Source organism: Paramisgurnus dabryanus, chromosome 13, assembly GCF_030506205.2.
Source record: "Paramisgurnus dabryanus chromosome 13, PD_genome_1.1, whole genome shotgun sequence".
Classification (NCBI taxonomy): domain Eukaryota; kingdom Metazoa; phylum Chordata; class Actinopteri; order Cypriniformes; family Cobitidae; genus Paramisgurnus; species Paramisgurnus dabryanus.
Window position 1 is genome coordinate 2,872,637 of NC_133349.1, and position 13,424 is coordinate 2,886,060.

Here is a 13,424-nt window from a genome sequence, read left to right on the forward strand (position 1 = left end):
ATGAAACTAAACCCATGGAGGAAATTATGATATTTTAGGAGACTTATTTATAAACGAGTGAACAACGCAAATCCAGAAAGGAATTTATTTCTAGACAGCCAGTCTCGCAGAGCGGACATTTCGGTAGCTTTTTGCGAGCTGACGCTGTGGGTTTTGTCTAGAAGGGATACAGCAAATGCCGAAAAGTTAAGGATTAGATTTGGAGGTAGGATTATTAGGATGAAAACAGCGGTTCTGGCTAAATTGGATACAAATACATCCTACAATTGTGTGAAATTTTGTGTTTAGAGTTGGGTTTGGTTAAAGGATTAGGATAAAACAGTGCTCATCCAACGAGATTTCGTTTGCTGTATCCCTTCTATCCACAACTGCAGGCGTGGCGGGGATGTTTTAGGAGTGGCGGGCCGCCACGGTTGAATGTATATAGCGGAAACACTGTTTTAGACCCGAACCTGCTCGGGTATTGGGTTGGACATGTGGTTTTCGATTGAAGTGGACCCATGAAGACCTCTACACTCTAAGAAAGTCTTTATTTTAACACAATGTTTTGTGTTAACCTATTTTAACCCATTATGTGTCATTTCGTGTTGATTTTGAGTTCACATAAATAAAAGTAACACAGCGATGTGTGTTGTCCTTAACTAAACACAAGATGTGTTATTTTAACACATTCGTTTTAAGAGTGTTAGTTAAGACCCCTAGTTCAGGGCACATTAAACAAACAGTTTAGCAAATATGGTCAGAGCCGATGGTGTAGTGGACGTCCCTATCCAATAAAGGCAAAAATGGCCCAAAAAATAACTTAAAAAAAAGAAAATATGGCTGCAATCGTAAATCATTTTTTTCTCTGTCAACAAATAGTGTAAAGGAAGTGCTTAACCTTTATTCAATATTAAATCGTCAATAAAAGATTTTTTTACGGTAGAGAAGTTTTGTGTTTGGCAACACCATCTAACATTTCTAATAGCTTTAGATATGCATGCGCGTCTAATGCTTTAAATAATGGACCACCCGAGTATAGTGTATTTGGGATAAATTCCTTCCAATAATTTTCTTATATCACGTGTTTAAATTAAACGAGAACAACACCAAGGATTCCCTGCTCGATTTCAATTCTACCTAACAGCTTTGGTCTCACTCGAGTATAAGATGGAGGCCCTTTCACACTGATGATCAAGACGATTTCTCAGAACGCTCTCTGCCCCTCCCCCCTCATAAATATGCATATCCCCCCTGCCACAGCTATTGGTCAGGAGGTGAAAAATTACTCCCGGAGGATCCCGCTGCTAATCAGCAGCCAAGCAGCATTCCCGGGAGAGATGACATTCCGATCAGCTGCTCATGAAGAATCCTTACAGAGAGGACAAACACAGCTGGAAATATATGCAAACGAACGGCTGGGTGATAGATCAAAGTTTTTCAGTGAATGTATATTATGTGACAGAACATTATGATGTGGAATTTATTGAATATCATAAATGCCTATTTCATGTTTTTATCATTTCTTTTTACGGTATGTCTATATAATTAAGGTTGTTTTGTTAACATTAGTTTTTGCATTAACTAACATGAACCAGCAATGAACAGTACATCTACAGCATTTATTAATCTTATGTTAATTTCATCATTAACTAATACATTTATAAACTCTAAAGTTGTAACCGTTAACATTAGTTGAAAAATACACAATGAAATATATGAACAATTGCATTGACATTAACTAACATTAGCAAAGATGAATAAATGCTATACAAGTATTGCTCATTAGCTGCGTTTCCATTACCTATTGAATTGCGCAAATTGAAATTGTGCGAATTGAAAATATGGCCAATGGAAACGTGTCAATTTCCAATGGCTGTGTTTCCATTGGCCACATTTTCAATTCGCAATGTCAATTTGCGCAGTTTGAAGGGTAATGGAACCGCAGCTGCCGTGTTTCTCATGCATCTTCAGTTTGTATCGCAAAAAATCATCAAAAAGTATGCACATCAAAGCTCAATAAGGGTGCTCAACCACAAATAAATAAATAAATAAATATATATATATTTTCGCAAAAAAAGGAAAATGTGGCACACCACAACTCCAAGGTAGAAAAGCTTATATTGTAAAGTGTTAAACCGTGTGGCTCTTCATCCATTTGTGTTTTAAAATGTATTGTCTATAAAATTAAAATGAACAGATAGATTATATCTTCTATAACTGTGCAAATTTTTGGACAAGCCACTACTTCGTCTCCTTTTCATCGTAAATATGATAAAAATGTTACATTAAACAGCACTTGAGGTAAAAACAAGACTCCAAACATCTAGATAAACATTATAAATCTCTCACTGAATGACTCACAATTACAGAAGTTGCAAAAAACCAAACACACACCTGTGACCCAGCACCCGTGCATCAGTCCAATCCCATAATAATGCAGCTTGGCAACCATAAACTGCATAAGCCGCTAACAAAAAGCCCTTATTAACAGCACTGACAGCCATGTGGACGCATTTCTCCTGTAGCAAGTCACCTGACCGCAATTACATCACACAGTCTGAATTTAGCCGACCAATAAGGCCCATGTCATTCATTCCCCATAAAACCTCAAGCTGGTTTCACAACAGCTCACCGCTCACAATACACCACAGGAAAAGCGCTACAGTATTTATCGCTAGACCTCGGCATCAGACGTGAACTGCGTCTCTTGTTCTCATTGTGGACGAAATCCTATTACTGACGGTTCGGCTCACAGGCACAAAAGCTCCCCGAACACAAATATCGAAAGAACACCTACAGCTTCCTTTTACAGCCCCCATAAACTCAATATCAATTTGAAGATGCTTTTGATATGAGAACGGTTGACTAGAAAGTGCTCTTACACAAAACAGCACCACTCAATTCTGACTACAGCTATCTAGCAAACTCCTTTGCAGTAACAATGGGATAAATTACATCAGCGTCACTTTTATCAAGTGTCTGAATGAAGTAACAGGACAAAACAGCCAAGATATAAACATAACAGCTAGTAATCCTTCATAAAATCACTCACTTGAATCTGAACTTGACACTTGAACTTGAAAAAGTGCTAAGACCGATTAATGTCGCTCCATATGAGTTTTATCTACAATCTGAAATTACAAGCAATCATTTCTTTCGGAGATGTTAATATTTCCTTTATTCAACTATATTCACATATTAATCTAAAAAATGACTACAGACTTTAAAAAAGCCCTACAGACTTTTAATGGTGAACGATAAATCCTGCTTGACTAAAAATTAAAGCATGCTTCATAAGTATTAAATTTAGTTCTCAAACAATTCACATCTTAAAGGAATATTCCATTTTCTTAAAAGAAAAATCCAGATAATTTACTCACCACCATGTCATCCAAAAAGTTGATGTCTTTCTTTGTTCAGTCCAAAAGAAATTATGTTTTTTGAGGAAAACATTGCAGGATTTTTCTCATTTTAATGGACTTTAATAGAGCCCAACATTTAATACTTAACTCAACACTTAACAGTTTTTTTCAACGGAGTTTCAAAGGACTATAAACGATCACAAACGAGGCATAAGGGTCTTATCTAGCAAAACGATTGTCATTTTTGACAAGAAAAATAACAAATATACACTTTTAAACCACAACTTCTCAACACTTGTAAACACTGGGGCGGAGTTTCGCGTTCGTCCTCTGTGATCTCTTAACGTCATGACGTATTGCGTGGGGTCACGTCGACTCATCACGACCGGATTTAAACGAGAAGTTGTGCTTTAAAAGTGTATATTTGTTATTTTTCTTGTCAAAAATGACAATCGTTTTGCTAGATAAGACCCTTATGCCTCGTTTGGGATCATTTAGAGTCCTTTGAAACTCTGTTGAAAAAAACTGTTAAGTGTTGAGTTAAGTGTTAATTTTTGGGCTCTATTAAAGTCCATTAAAATGAGAAAAATCCTGCAATGTTTTCTTCAAAAAACATAATTTCTTCTCGACTGAACAAAGAAAGACATCAACATTTTGGATGACATGGTGGTGAGTAAATTATCTGGATTTTTCTTTTAAGAAAATGGAATATTCCTTTAAGCCTCGTATCCACCTAAGATGCTTTGCCGTTTTTCCAGAGTGTCTAGTGTTAAATAAATGTCAATATCACTTGTCAAAACCCATCGTCAGTTTTCGTTAAGCCATCTAATCACAATGGAGGAGGGGCAGGACCAAATCACACGAACCAACCGGCGCATCGTTACAACGACTGATAAACAAAGAAACGTTGCCACAGTCGGCATTCGCCTGCTGTTTTTAGTTGCATTTAAATGCTTTGCAGGACACAGGGCCTTAAGGGCCATTCACATTATAACGATAAAATATATATTGTTAAAAAAAAATCTTTTTATATTTAACGATACCGATAAAGATAAAATTAACAACATAGTTGGGATAAATTTTTTTCCAACTGATGAACAATTGACAGCCAATCAAATCAATTTGAACTTCAAGTGCACGTGGATTTGAAATGACAGATGACGGTGGACAAGCTCATTGCTAAGGTCCATAAATGAAAATTACCTCAGGTATCCAGCGCTGATGCAGTCACAATGCTTTTTTATTCTACTACATGGACTACGCCAAAAGGTAAGATATTAGATTACACAAACTACTAGATTCACTGTTTAGAGTTACGCAAAATGCAGCATGTTAAGACATCTACTAGTTATACTCGCTGTGTAAATCCAACAAGAGCTGCATATTTACACATTCAGTGACATGTAAACAATTGCAAAAGTTTTTATTACAGGAAACATGCAATATTAGTTAATGCCCTTGAAGACAAGTGATTTGCGCGAGTACCAGGCACGTGAGCGAATTAACATCAAGTTAAAATTATCGTCCGGTGATGTGGATGCTATTATATATATATAGTTTTAGTTATAGGTAACGTTGTAGTATCGTTAAAGTGTGAACGGCCCTTTGATCTCAACAGATCCAGGTGATAAAGTCAAGTTTATTAAAGCGTTAGTTTACCCAAAAATGAAAATAATGTCATTAATGACTCACCCTCATGTTGTTCCAAACTCGTAAGACTTTCAGAACACAGTTTAAGATGTTTTAGAATAAGTCCGAGAGCTTGTTGACCCTCCTTGAAAATCTATGTACGGTATACTGTCTATGTCGAGAAAGGTAATAAAAACATCATTAAAGTAGTCCATGTGACATCAGTGGGTCAGTTAGAATGCGTTGAATCATCGAAAATACATTTTGGTCTAACAATAACAAAATTTACGACTTTATTCAGCATTGTCTTCTCTTCCGCATCTGTTGTGAAGCGCATGCGCGAGACTAAAGTCACATGACTGCAGTGACGCGGCTGACGTGTTATTTGGTGCGCCCCAGCTGTTTTTTTTTTGCGCTCGGGCTTCGTTTACAGTCTGAGGGAGACGCACTATGTAAGTTTAGAAAAAAAACTTCGCAAGCATGTCTGAGGATAACACGTCATCCGCATCACTGCAGTCACATTTAGTCTTGTGCACACGGTTCACAGAGAAGACAATGCTGAATAAAGTCGTAATTTTTGTTATTTTTGGACCAAAATTTATTTTTGATGCTTCAACACATTCTAACTGACCCGCGGATGTCACATGGACTACTTTGATGATGTTTTTATTACCTTTCTGGACATGGACAGTATACCGTACGTAGATTTACAATGAAGAGTCAACAAGCTCTCGGACTAAATTTAAAACATCTTAAACTGTGTTCAGAAGATGAACGGAGGTCTTATGAGTTTGGAACGACATGAGGTTGAGTCATTAATGACATTAGTTTCATTTTTGGGTGAACTATCCCTTTAATATATCAATGTTTTACAACGTGAAATTATTTTAAAGCAGCTTTACAAGAAAAAAGAAGCTGCAAAAAAAAAAATTTAATATAGTATATAGCATAGAATATATGGCATTGCAAATTTTATTGTACTCCTAAATAAATTATAATCTATTAAAACTTTTTATTATACACACAACATTGCGCTCGCGAGGATTGCTCTGATATTTCGCCTCTGAATGCAGGGCTTGTGGGTAATTATTGTTCTGATACAAACATAGGAGCAATCAATGACAATGTCAGTTCCAGTTATGTGCTTTATTAGGGTCTGGCTCTTTCTCCACGGCCCCTGGGGAGTTGCAGTCACTCAGGCGCGCCGCAGCACATGCGACGGCTCTCTTCTCACTTAAAGCCTGACGGTCTCATCAACACACAATAACCATTATCCTCTCCCTGCTATTATCTCTCATCCAGCACAGACAGGCACAAAAGAGCAGCGCGCTAAAGAAACACTGTGTGCTTACCTGCAGTTCGGCGGAGGGTCAAGTGTGATTTCTGCAAGCTCCTTCTGAATCCTGCAATGCAAGAAAACATCATTTATTTATGTAAAAGAGATCATTCATTTACTAAGGTCACATGCACACTGGAGCCGAGAACTGTCGAGCGTTTAATTCATTGCTCTGTACGTTCACAGATCTGTTATTTATGGGGGTGAAAACCGCATTATGAAACCAGATGCAGTGTACAGAATTAAACTAAACTACAAGTAGCTGTTGATACAGTGATGTCATTTATTTTAGACACTGACAACTCAAAAATCAAGTCATGACTCGTCTGCAAATGTTAAATCAATGTGGTCAGAGGAACGTTGAGGTTTAGAGAGACTATACGCGACACCTCCATTCATAGTCTTTATTTAAAACAACTACAATCACTAATATCTATTTAGTCCAAATGAGTAAATACTAAAATGCATCACGTTTTTTGCCAAGACGCTAAAACTGCCTCAGTTATCGTTGCATCAACAATCGCAATTTTGGTATCTCACAGCATGATCATTAAAGGGGATTGGCTTGTGCATTTACGGTGTGGTTGGCAGGCACTCCCAAGACATCACAAACAGACTAAAATATTTAGACTTTAAATCTGCCATCAGAATGACTGATACCTGTCGTGGAATCCTGCAATGTGTCATTCCACGAAAAAGTGATTCACATACAGGGCGACTGCGACAACGCCCGTTCAGGAAACCATGCATCATCTAACATCCATCCAGTGGCGGCTACTACTTATGATCATTTAAACTGCTGAAAAGTTATTCATGACACCTGCCACAAAGAATAAGCTCTGTTGAAGTGCATGGTAAAATAAACAATCTAGCCTCTGTCATAACTAAGAGTGTAACGGTACATGTATTCGTACAAAACCGTTTCGGTACAGGACTTCCACATGTAGTTTACAGTAGGCTTGTTTTTTATATGTAGGATCAGAGTCTCTAAATGAACATAGTAAGTAACAGACCGCAAGCTTGTTTAGTAAACCCGGTAAAGGCAAATGCGTTTTTTTTCTCACTTCGCTACTTTTTCATAGCTTATCCTAGCAAATACGCTAAACGGATATGTTTAATTGTTATGTCGCCGTGCACAAGCGCCGATTTTTAAGATGCTGCATCAAGTTAAATGAACTTTAATTTTTGCATGCAGCGCAGCTCATCAATGTCCAATCAGGAAACCCCTAGAGGCGGGATAAGCGTTGCAAGGTTTTTTACAAAGTAGCATTTGCCACGGCAATTCTGTTATTCCCTGCGGGATTTAACATCATGTCATACAAATTTTTCACTTGAGCTGAATATTTTCAACGCAATAGTGTGCGTTTTTGCTGCCATCGTGCCGGCCGATTCGCGTCATTGGCATCGCCCCGCGCGAGTCTGCGTCTATTTGTGTCTCTGCATTGACTTTGTATGTAATCTACTCGTTGAAATGGCATTTGGTGTCTACGCCCATTTACTCTATTATTTATGTATTTATTTTATTTAAACCCATCAGGTTTTTTATCTGTTTAATATATGTAAATTAGGGCTGTAACGATTAATCGTGCAAATGTGCGTTTTCTCAATGAATGAATTTTAATGAATAACTGTGAAATCCCGGCACATCCCAAAGCCAGGGGGCGCTCTCGTGCAGAAACTCCATTTGTGCCACAGAAGAAGTAGCATTACAAACGCTATTCCAGGAAATGTCTGCAGGAATATTTATATTCCTGTTCTTCAAATAGTTTCAGGTATTTTCATGAAAATAAAGAATATTTTGAATGATTTTGTTTAACAAGTGTTGCTTTTATAAATGCATGTTATAAACGACTCCGACTCGTTATGATTTTAGATTGATAAGGACTTCCTACTGACCAAATGCTGTAGTACACGCACAAGCTGTGCATGAAACACAGAATCGCAGCCTTGCGATTCAGAATCGATTTTAGACAGGCATTTTTAATGGGACACACAATAAATCGGTACAGCCCTAATGTAAACAGTCGATGCTAATCAAAATGTTAATAATAAACAACAAGTAATTTCGTGTCTTGCACTGTACCGAAACGTGACCAAAAAAGCATACATTTTGTGTGCCGTTACACCCTGCTAACCATCAGCAGGTGCCATTTGTGTGATTTTCTCTCTTTTGTACATGCAGACAGCAACGTTTGCTTCATTTATGCATTTGGGAGACGCTTTCATCCAAAACAGCTTTGTTTATTTAGTATGCGTGTCTACATGGCACTTCACAGTCATGATAAGCTTCATAGAAACACTTAATCCATTAAATCCAAAGGATGGTTACTGTAGATGCTAGATGCAATAAATGTAAATCATTCATATTTGCAATTGATTGAAGGGCATTTTAGGTATCGAATGCATTTATAACAAGAACCATTAAGGAACAATTACATTCCTGGTTAAAAAAATTCACAAGCTTATCGTTTTCATTTGGATGCCAAAAACATCTACACAAGAATCAGGAAGACACTCCTGTGATGTTGACAGAGTAAAGCTCTTCACACCCACAGGCACGTGAAATTCAAGCACAGACAAAACCTTCCACAATCTTTAGATCTTCAGATGCACTGAAAAGCCAAAAGGAAACCGGACGTTGCCGTCACCGTTTTAAAAAGCAGCATGTTCCAGGCAAAGCTTTGCTCGGGCGATTGCATAACGCCAACACGCTGCAGTCTACTGAATGTGGAAGAACAGAAATGCAGCGAAGCAAACTTCAGCGCTATGATAGCCTTCAATCATCTGCCTGCAGTTTACACAAACACACATTCAGGCTGCTAAACAGACGCTTTATTCTTTACAGGGATTACAGAGATCCTTCTACTGTAATTGCATTGAATGCGTGCTAACGTGTCATTAAAATTTGCATCGAAGCAGAACGCTTTGACATCAAGACATTTACATATCTGAAAAGAGGATATTCACAAACGTAAACCCAAGTAAAAAATGCATGCTCTTTATTAAACCTTGAACAACTAGGCTAAAAAATAAACTTGCAGCAAGCATGCGCTGACCAAAGCATGAAACCATTTAAAACTAAATTAAAGAGCCATTCAGAACCAAATTGACATTTTCCTGTTCAAGTTAATAATTCAGCATGTGGTTGGGCACTTGCAGTTAATCTTAACATAAATTTTCGGTCGTAAGGACATTTCTGCTTCCTTTTCATGCAATAAACAGTCCTGGTACGGTTTTTATTAAATCTAGGCCCAGAAGCACAGACGTAGACATCACGTCTTCTTTTCTAACCGCAGACGAACGGAGCGTTACCTCTTGGCACTGGTGGAGAGTTTGGCAGCGGTTTTACTGGAGATCTTGGTCTCTTTCTTCTTGGGCGCCACCAGATCTCGCTCCTGAGGAGGTGCCGTCTCTCGCTGCTCGATGTCTGAACTCCCACCGCTTGTGCTGGGGCTATCATCTGGTCTCTGCACCTCACTAGACATCTTGGCCCTGGAAAAACAACAGGATTCACACACGATGACATTAGCAGACTGCCGGGTGAAATCACTGTGGGATGAAGTCCACGATTGGGTTCATTCCAGCAGCACCGTGTCAAACAGACGCTAGGATTTAATCTTGAATGATAAGCTTTTTACAATGGTACGATATTAATTTGTTGGTTTACATCTTCTGTAAGAATGACTTAGACAAAAAGTTGTCATGATCGCGCTTCACGTCTAAGGCCCAAAACGTTTTTATCATCATATATTAGATAGACTTCACTGTTCATTCAAACACAATCTCAGATGTTTCCCGGGCTACACTGAAGTGAAAATCCTCGAGTTGTTCTCGCAGACATTTGATCACAGTCAGATGATGATTTAGATGTGCATCTAATCTCAGAGGACTCCACAAACCATTGTGAACAATTTTCTGTTATCTTATCAAAGGATGGCACAGCAAAGAAAACTCACTCATCACAGGCTTAAAAAAAAAAAAGACGAGCCCACCTAATAAATACCTGCACACGCAGCTCAGCCTTTAAACGCAGATAAAAGACACGATGGAGAGAAAAGCGATGACTGTGACCTGAGACCTCGGCTTCAAAGCCGTCCAAACTGCTGAGCAGGCTGTCGATTGTAGAAATTTGCACTTGGGTCGTCTTTTTTAGTATCGAGATGTAAACGATCGCACACACAGATGAGTGGATTTTATGGCTCAACTCATTTAGTGCTAATGCGAAACATTTAAAGTGTAGATCACGTGCAAACGCACCGGACGGTAAACAGCTAGTTCAAATACAGTCTGTGTGCTTCTCTTACACACAATACTGCCGTTTACAGTCCTGCTAGAGATATTTTTATTCCAGAAGCTCATTAAAGTCAATAATAAATCACATCAATGTGTTCAGATTCTGTATCGTGACCTTTAGTCCCTGGTTCACTAATTCAGGAGTAATGTTTCCTAATACTTTAGGATTGAACGACGGTCTTTTAATGCACAAACTGCACTGTTCTTGTCATGTTTTGGGTATACTTTTGCATCACAAAGTACATATTTGCTCAAAGTAATTAATCGAAGGCTATTCACCATTTTAAGTGCAGAAGAACGGCTTTATACATTAAACTATAAATTTTACATATTTGCCATGTAGTTAAAAAGGCACAGACATGGCATAATAATGGTTACAGTGTATTACTGTAAACTTTTGTGCCTATATTTTACCACAAAGTGCACAAGTAATAGTTTTGTGCCTCAATAGGGTGCCACTGCAGATTTGTATCACTTTAAATACACAAAAGGCATATACTGTACTCCAAAGTTAATTTATAGGAATTATGTACCCCAAAATCAGACCACTACAAATTTGTATTGTTTTAAGTATGCATAAATATCTCTGTGGTGCATACTGACTAATTATAGCAAAAACTTTAAAGGTGCCAATACAATGTCTAATGTTAGGCCTACTTTATGGGGCAGTTTCCTGGACACGGTTTAGATTAATCTAGGACTAGGCCTTAGTTATATTAAAACATTTAAGTCGTTTTTACAAACATACCTTACAAAAATCAATCAAAATGTTGGTGTGCATCATGTGATAAAACAATGACACTGATATATTTTAAGATATGTCGGTGCAAGATGTCTTTAAATTAAGTCAAAACAAACATGCATTTTAGCCTGGGATTCGGATAAACCCTGTCCCGGAAACCGCCCCTATGAGTTCACTGCGGTGCCTTTATGAGTTTATGCTTGTATCCGAAACTACATTTTTAATTTACAGAAATGATACATTTGTATAACTTTTTTTAAAAATGTGTATAACTTTTTAGTATGCATTGCATAAATGCCTATTGGTGCATATATTTTACACCCATTAGTATACTTACAACAACAGAAAAGGTGCCACCACAATGTCAAGGTACCGTTTTTGTGAGTACATTGTTGTTCCCAAAAGCATACCACTACAGATTTGTATAATTTTAAGTATGCAAAAATGTCTCTAAATATACAAAGAGTGCCAACACAACATCAAGGTTTTTTTTAGTTTAAGTGGGTTGTAAGTGAATGTTTGTACCCCAAAGTATCCCAGATGTGTTATTAGTGTTTAACACTAAAGGCTAAATCGTTTATGCATCTGGATGGAGGCTGTCAGACTGCGCGTAATGCGCTTTCCACACCACACACGCGCGTCTGTTTATGCGGGAGGCCGCGAGCGCCTCGCAATCCCGCAGAAAATATCATAATACGCAGCCGTCGAGACGCATCGCGCGTCCACGGCGATTCCCTTTAACGCCCGGGCGAAGAGTTGGGGCAAAAACCGCGCGACGACTCACCCGCGATCGACCGCGACGCGCAGCTGGCTCGGCACAAAGGGACGGGGCTCTTGCCGCACATCCTCGCACGCGGAGGGGGCAAAAACAGACACTTTCGCGGGACATTCAGCGAGTTTTCACGCGCGATCGACGGATACGGAAGGATATTTACCTGCCGAGCGGCCGTCGGTGTGCGGTCCCGGTTCGCTTGTTCCGTGTGATACCGTGTCGCCAGATTCGGGCCGTCCGCTCGTTCTCGCCTCCGCGCTATTTAACTGAATGTAGCAGAAAAAAAGCGATTACAGAAACCGAAGCAGCCGGACCGCCTCTACACGCGCGCCCCCGCTCTGGCAGTGAACGCGCAGCGCGTCCATGGTTGGGCCCCTATCGGTATAACTGCGACTGCTGGATCGAGTGTTTATCATTATTTACCATCAACAGTAAAGCTTGTAAATAATCAAAAACTATATTTCTGACTATAAACTGTTGCGTTTTCTTCTTTACTCAGTCCAAGTCACAAACAAATATATGTTTGCCTACAAAAAATATTTCAAAATGTAAAAATAAAACTTAAAAGATTGCATATTTACCCCTGCAACTGATTACTATGGTTTTGGAAATAATAACTCAATTAATACTTTAAAGGTAGAAGTCCAGGACAAATAATGACACAGTGTATTGAAGTGTGCTACTACTGTACGGATTAAATAAATAAAAAATTAAAATACATATAAATTATATTTAAAATAAATGATCACTCATAATCATAAATTATCAAAAAAGAGTTTGGCTGAACAAAAATATGTTTTGTCAGCCACTAAAAAAATGAATGGGGAAAAACAAAGCAAAAATAATATAATAACAATAAAATAATTTGTAAGCTTTCGCGGGCCACATAAAATAAGGGGCTGGCCGGATTTGGTCCGTATGTCTTGAATTTGACACCCCTGCTACCTTTTATTGTCAACCATCTTTGGACTTTAAAGTGCAGTAAAACTCAGGAAAACGGTGAATGTAGGTCTGGTACTGAATCAGACTGTTTGTCATTTTTAGTACTGAGACTTTTTCTGCTATATGCTTTGCAGGGTTACAACAAGCCTCTATAAATGATTTAAAATGGTCTTGAATGAACAGGCCTCGGTGACAGCATGCATGAAAGGTAAGACCAATGAAATGTCAAAACAAAATGATAATATCATAGTTTTAAAGATTGCTTTAGGTTTGCTTTACTCTGGTGTACTACAAGTACGTGATTTTTGGAATCTAATCCAGATTACATGTAATCAGTTTCTACCCAGCTCTGCATATTTTTAGGTA

At 38.4% G+C, this 13,424-nt stretch overlaps 1 protein-coding gene across 1 annotated transcript in view; it reads right to left on the reverse strand.

The window, feature by feature from the left end:
- ube2e2 (ubiquitin-conjugating enzyme E2E 2) overlaps window positions 1-12,456 on the reverse strand; it is a 39,092-nt gene extending 26,636 nt beyond the window's left edge. The window contains exons 1-3 of the mRNA XM_065298933.2: window positions 12,280-12,456; window positions 9,622-9,801; window positions 6,326-6,376 (exon numbers count right to left, since the gene is read on the reverse strand). Of these exons, the coding sequence (XP_065155005.1) occupies window positions 6,326-6,376; window positions 9,622-9,794 (224 nt within the window). The 5' untranslated portion in view covers window positions 9,795-9,801; window positions 12,280-12,456. The remainder of the gene's footprint in view (window positions 1-6,325; window positions 6,377-9,621; window positions 9,802-12,279) is intronic.
- Between the last annotated feature and the right edge of the window lie 968 nt (window positions 12,457-13,424).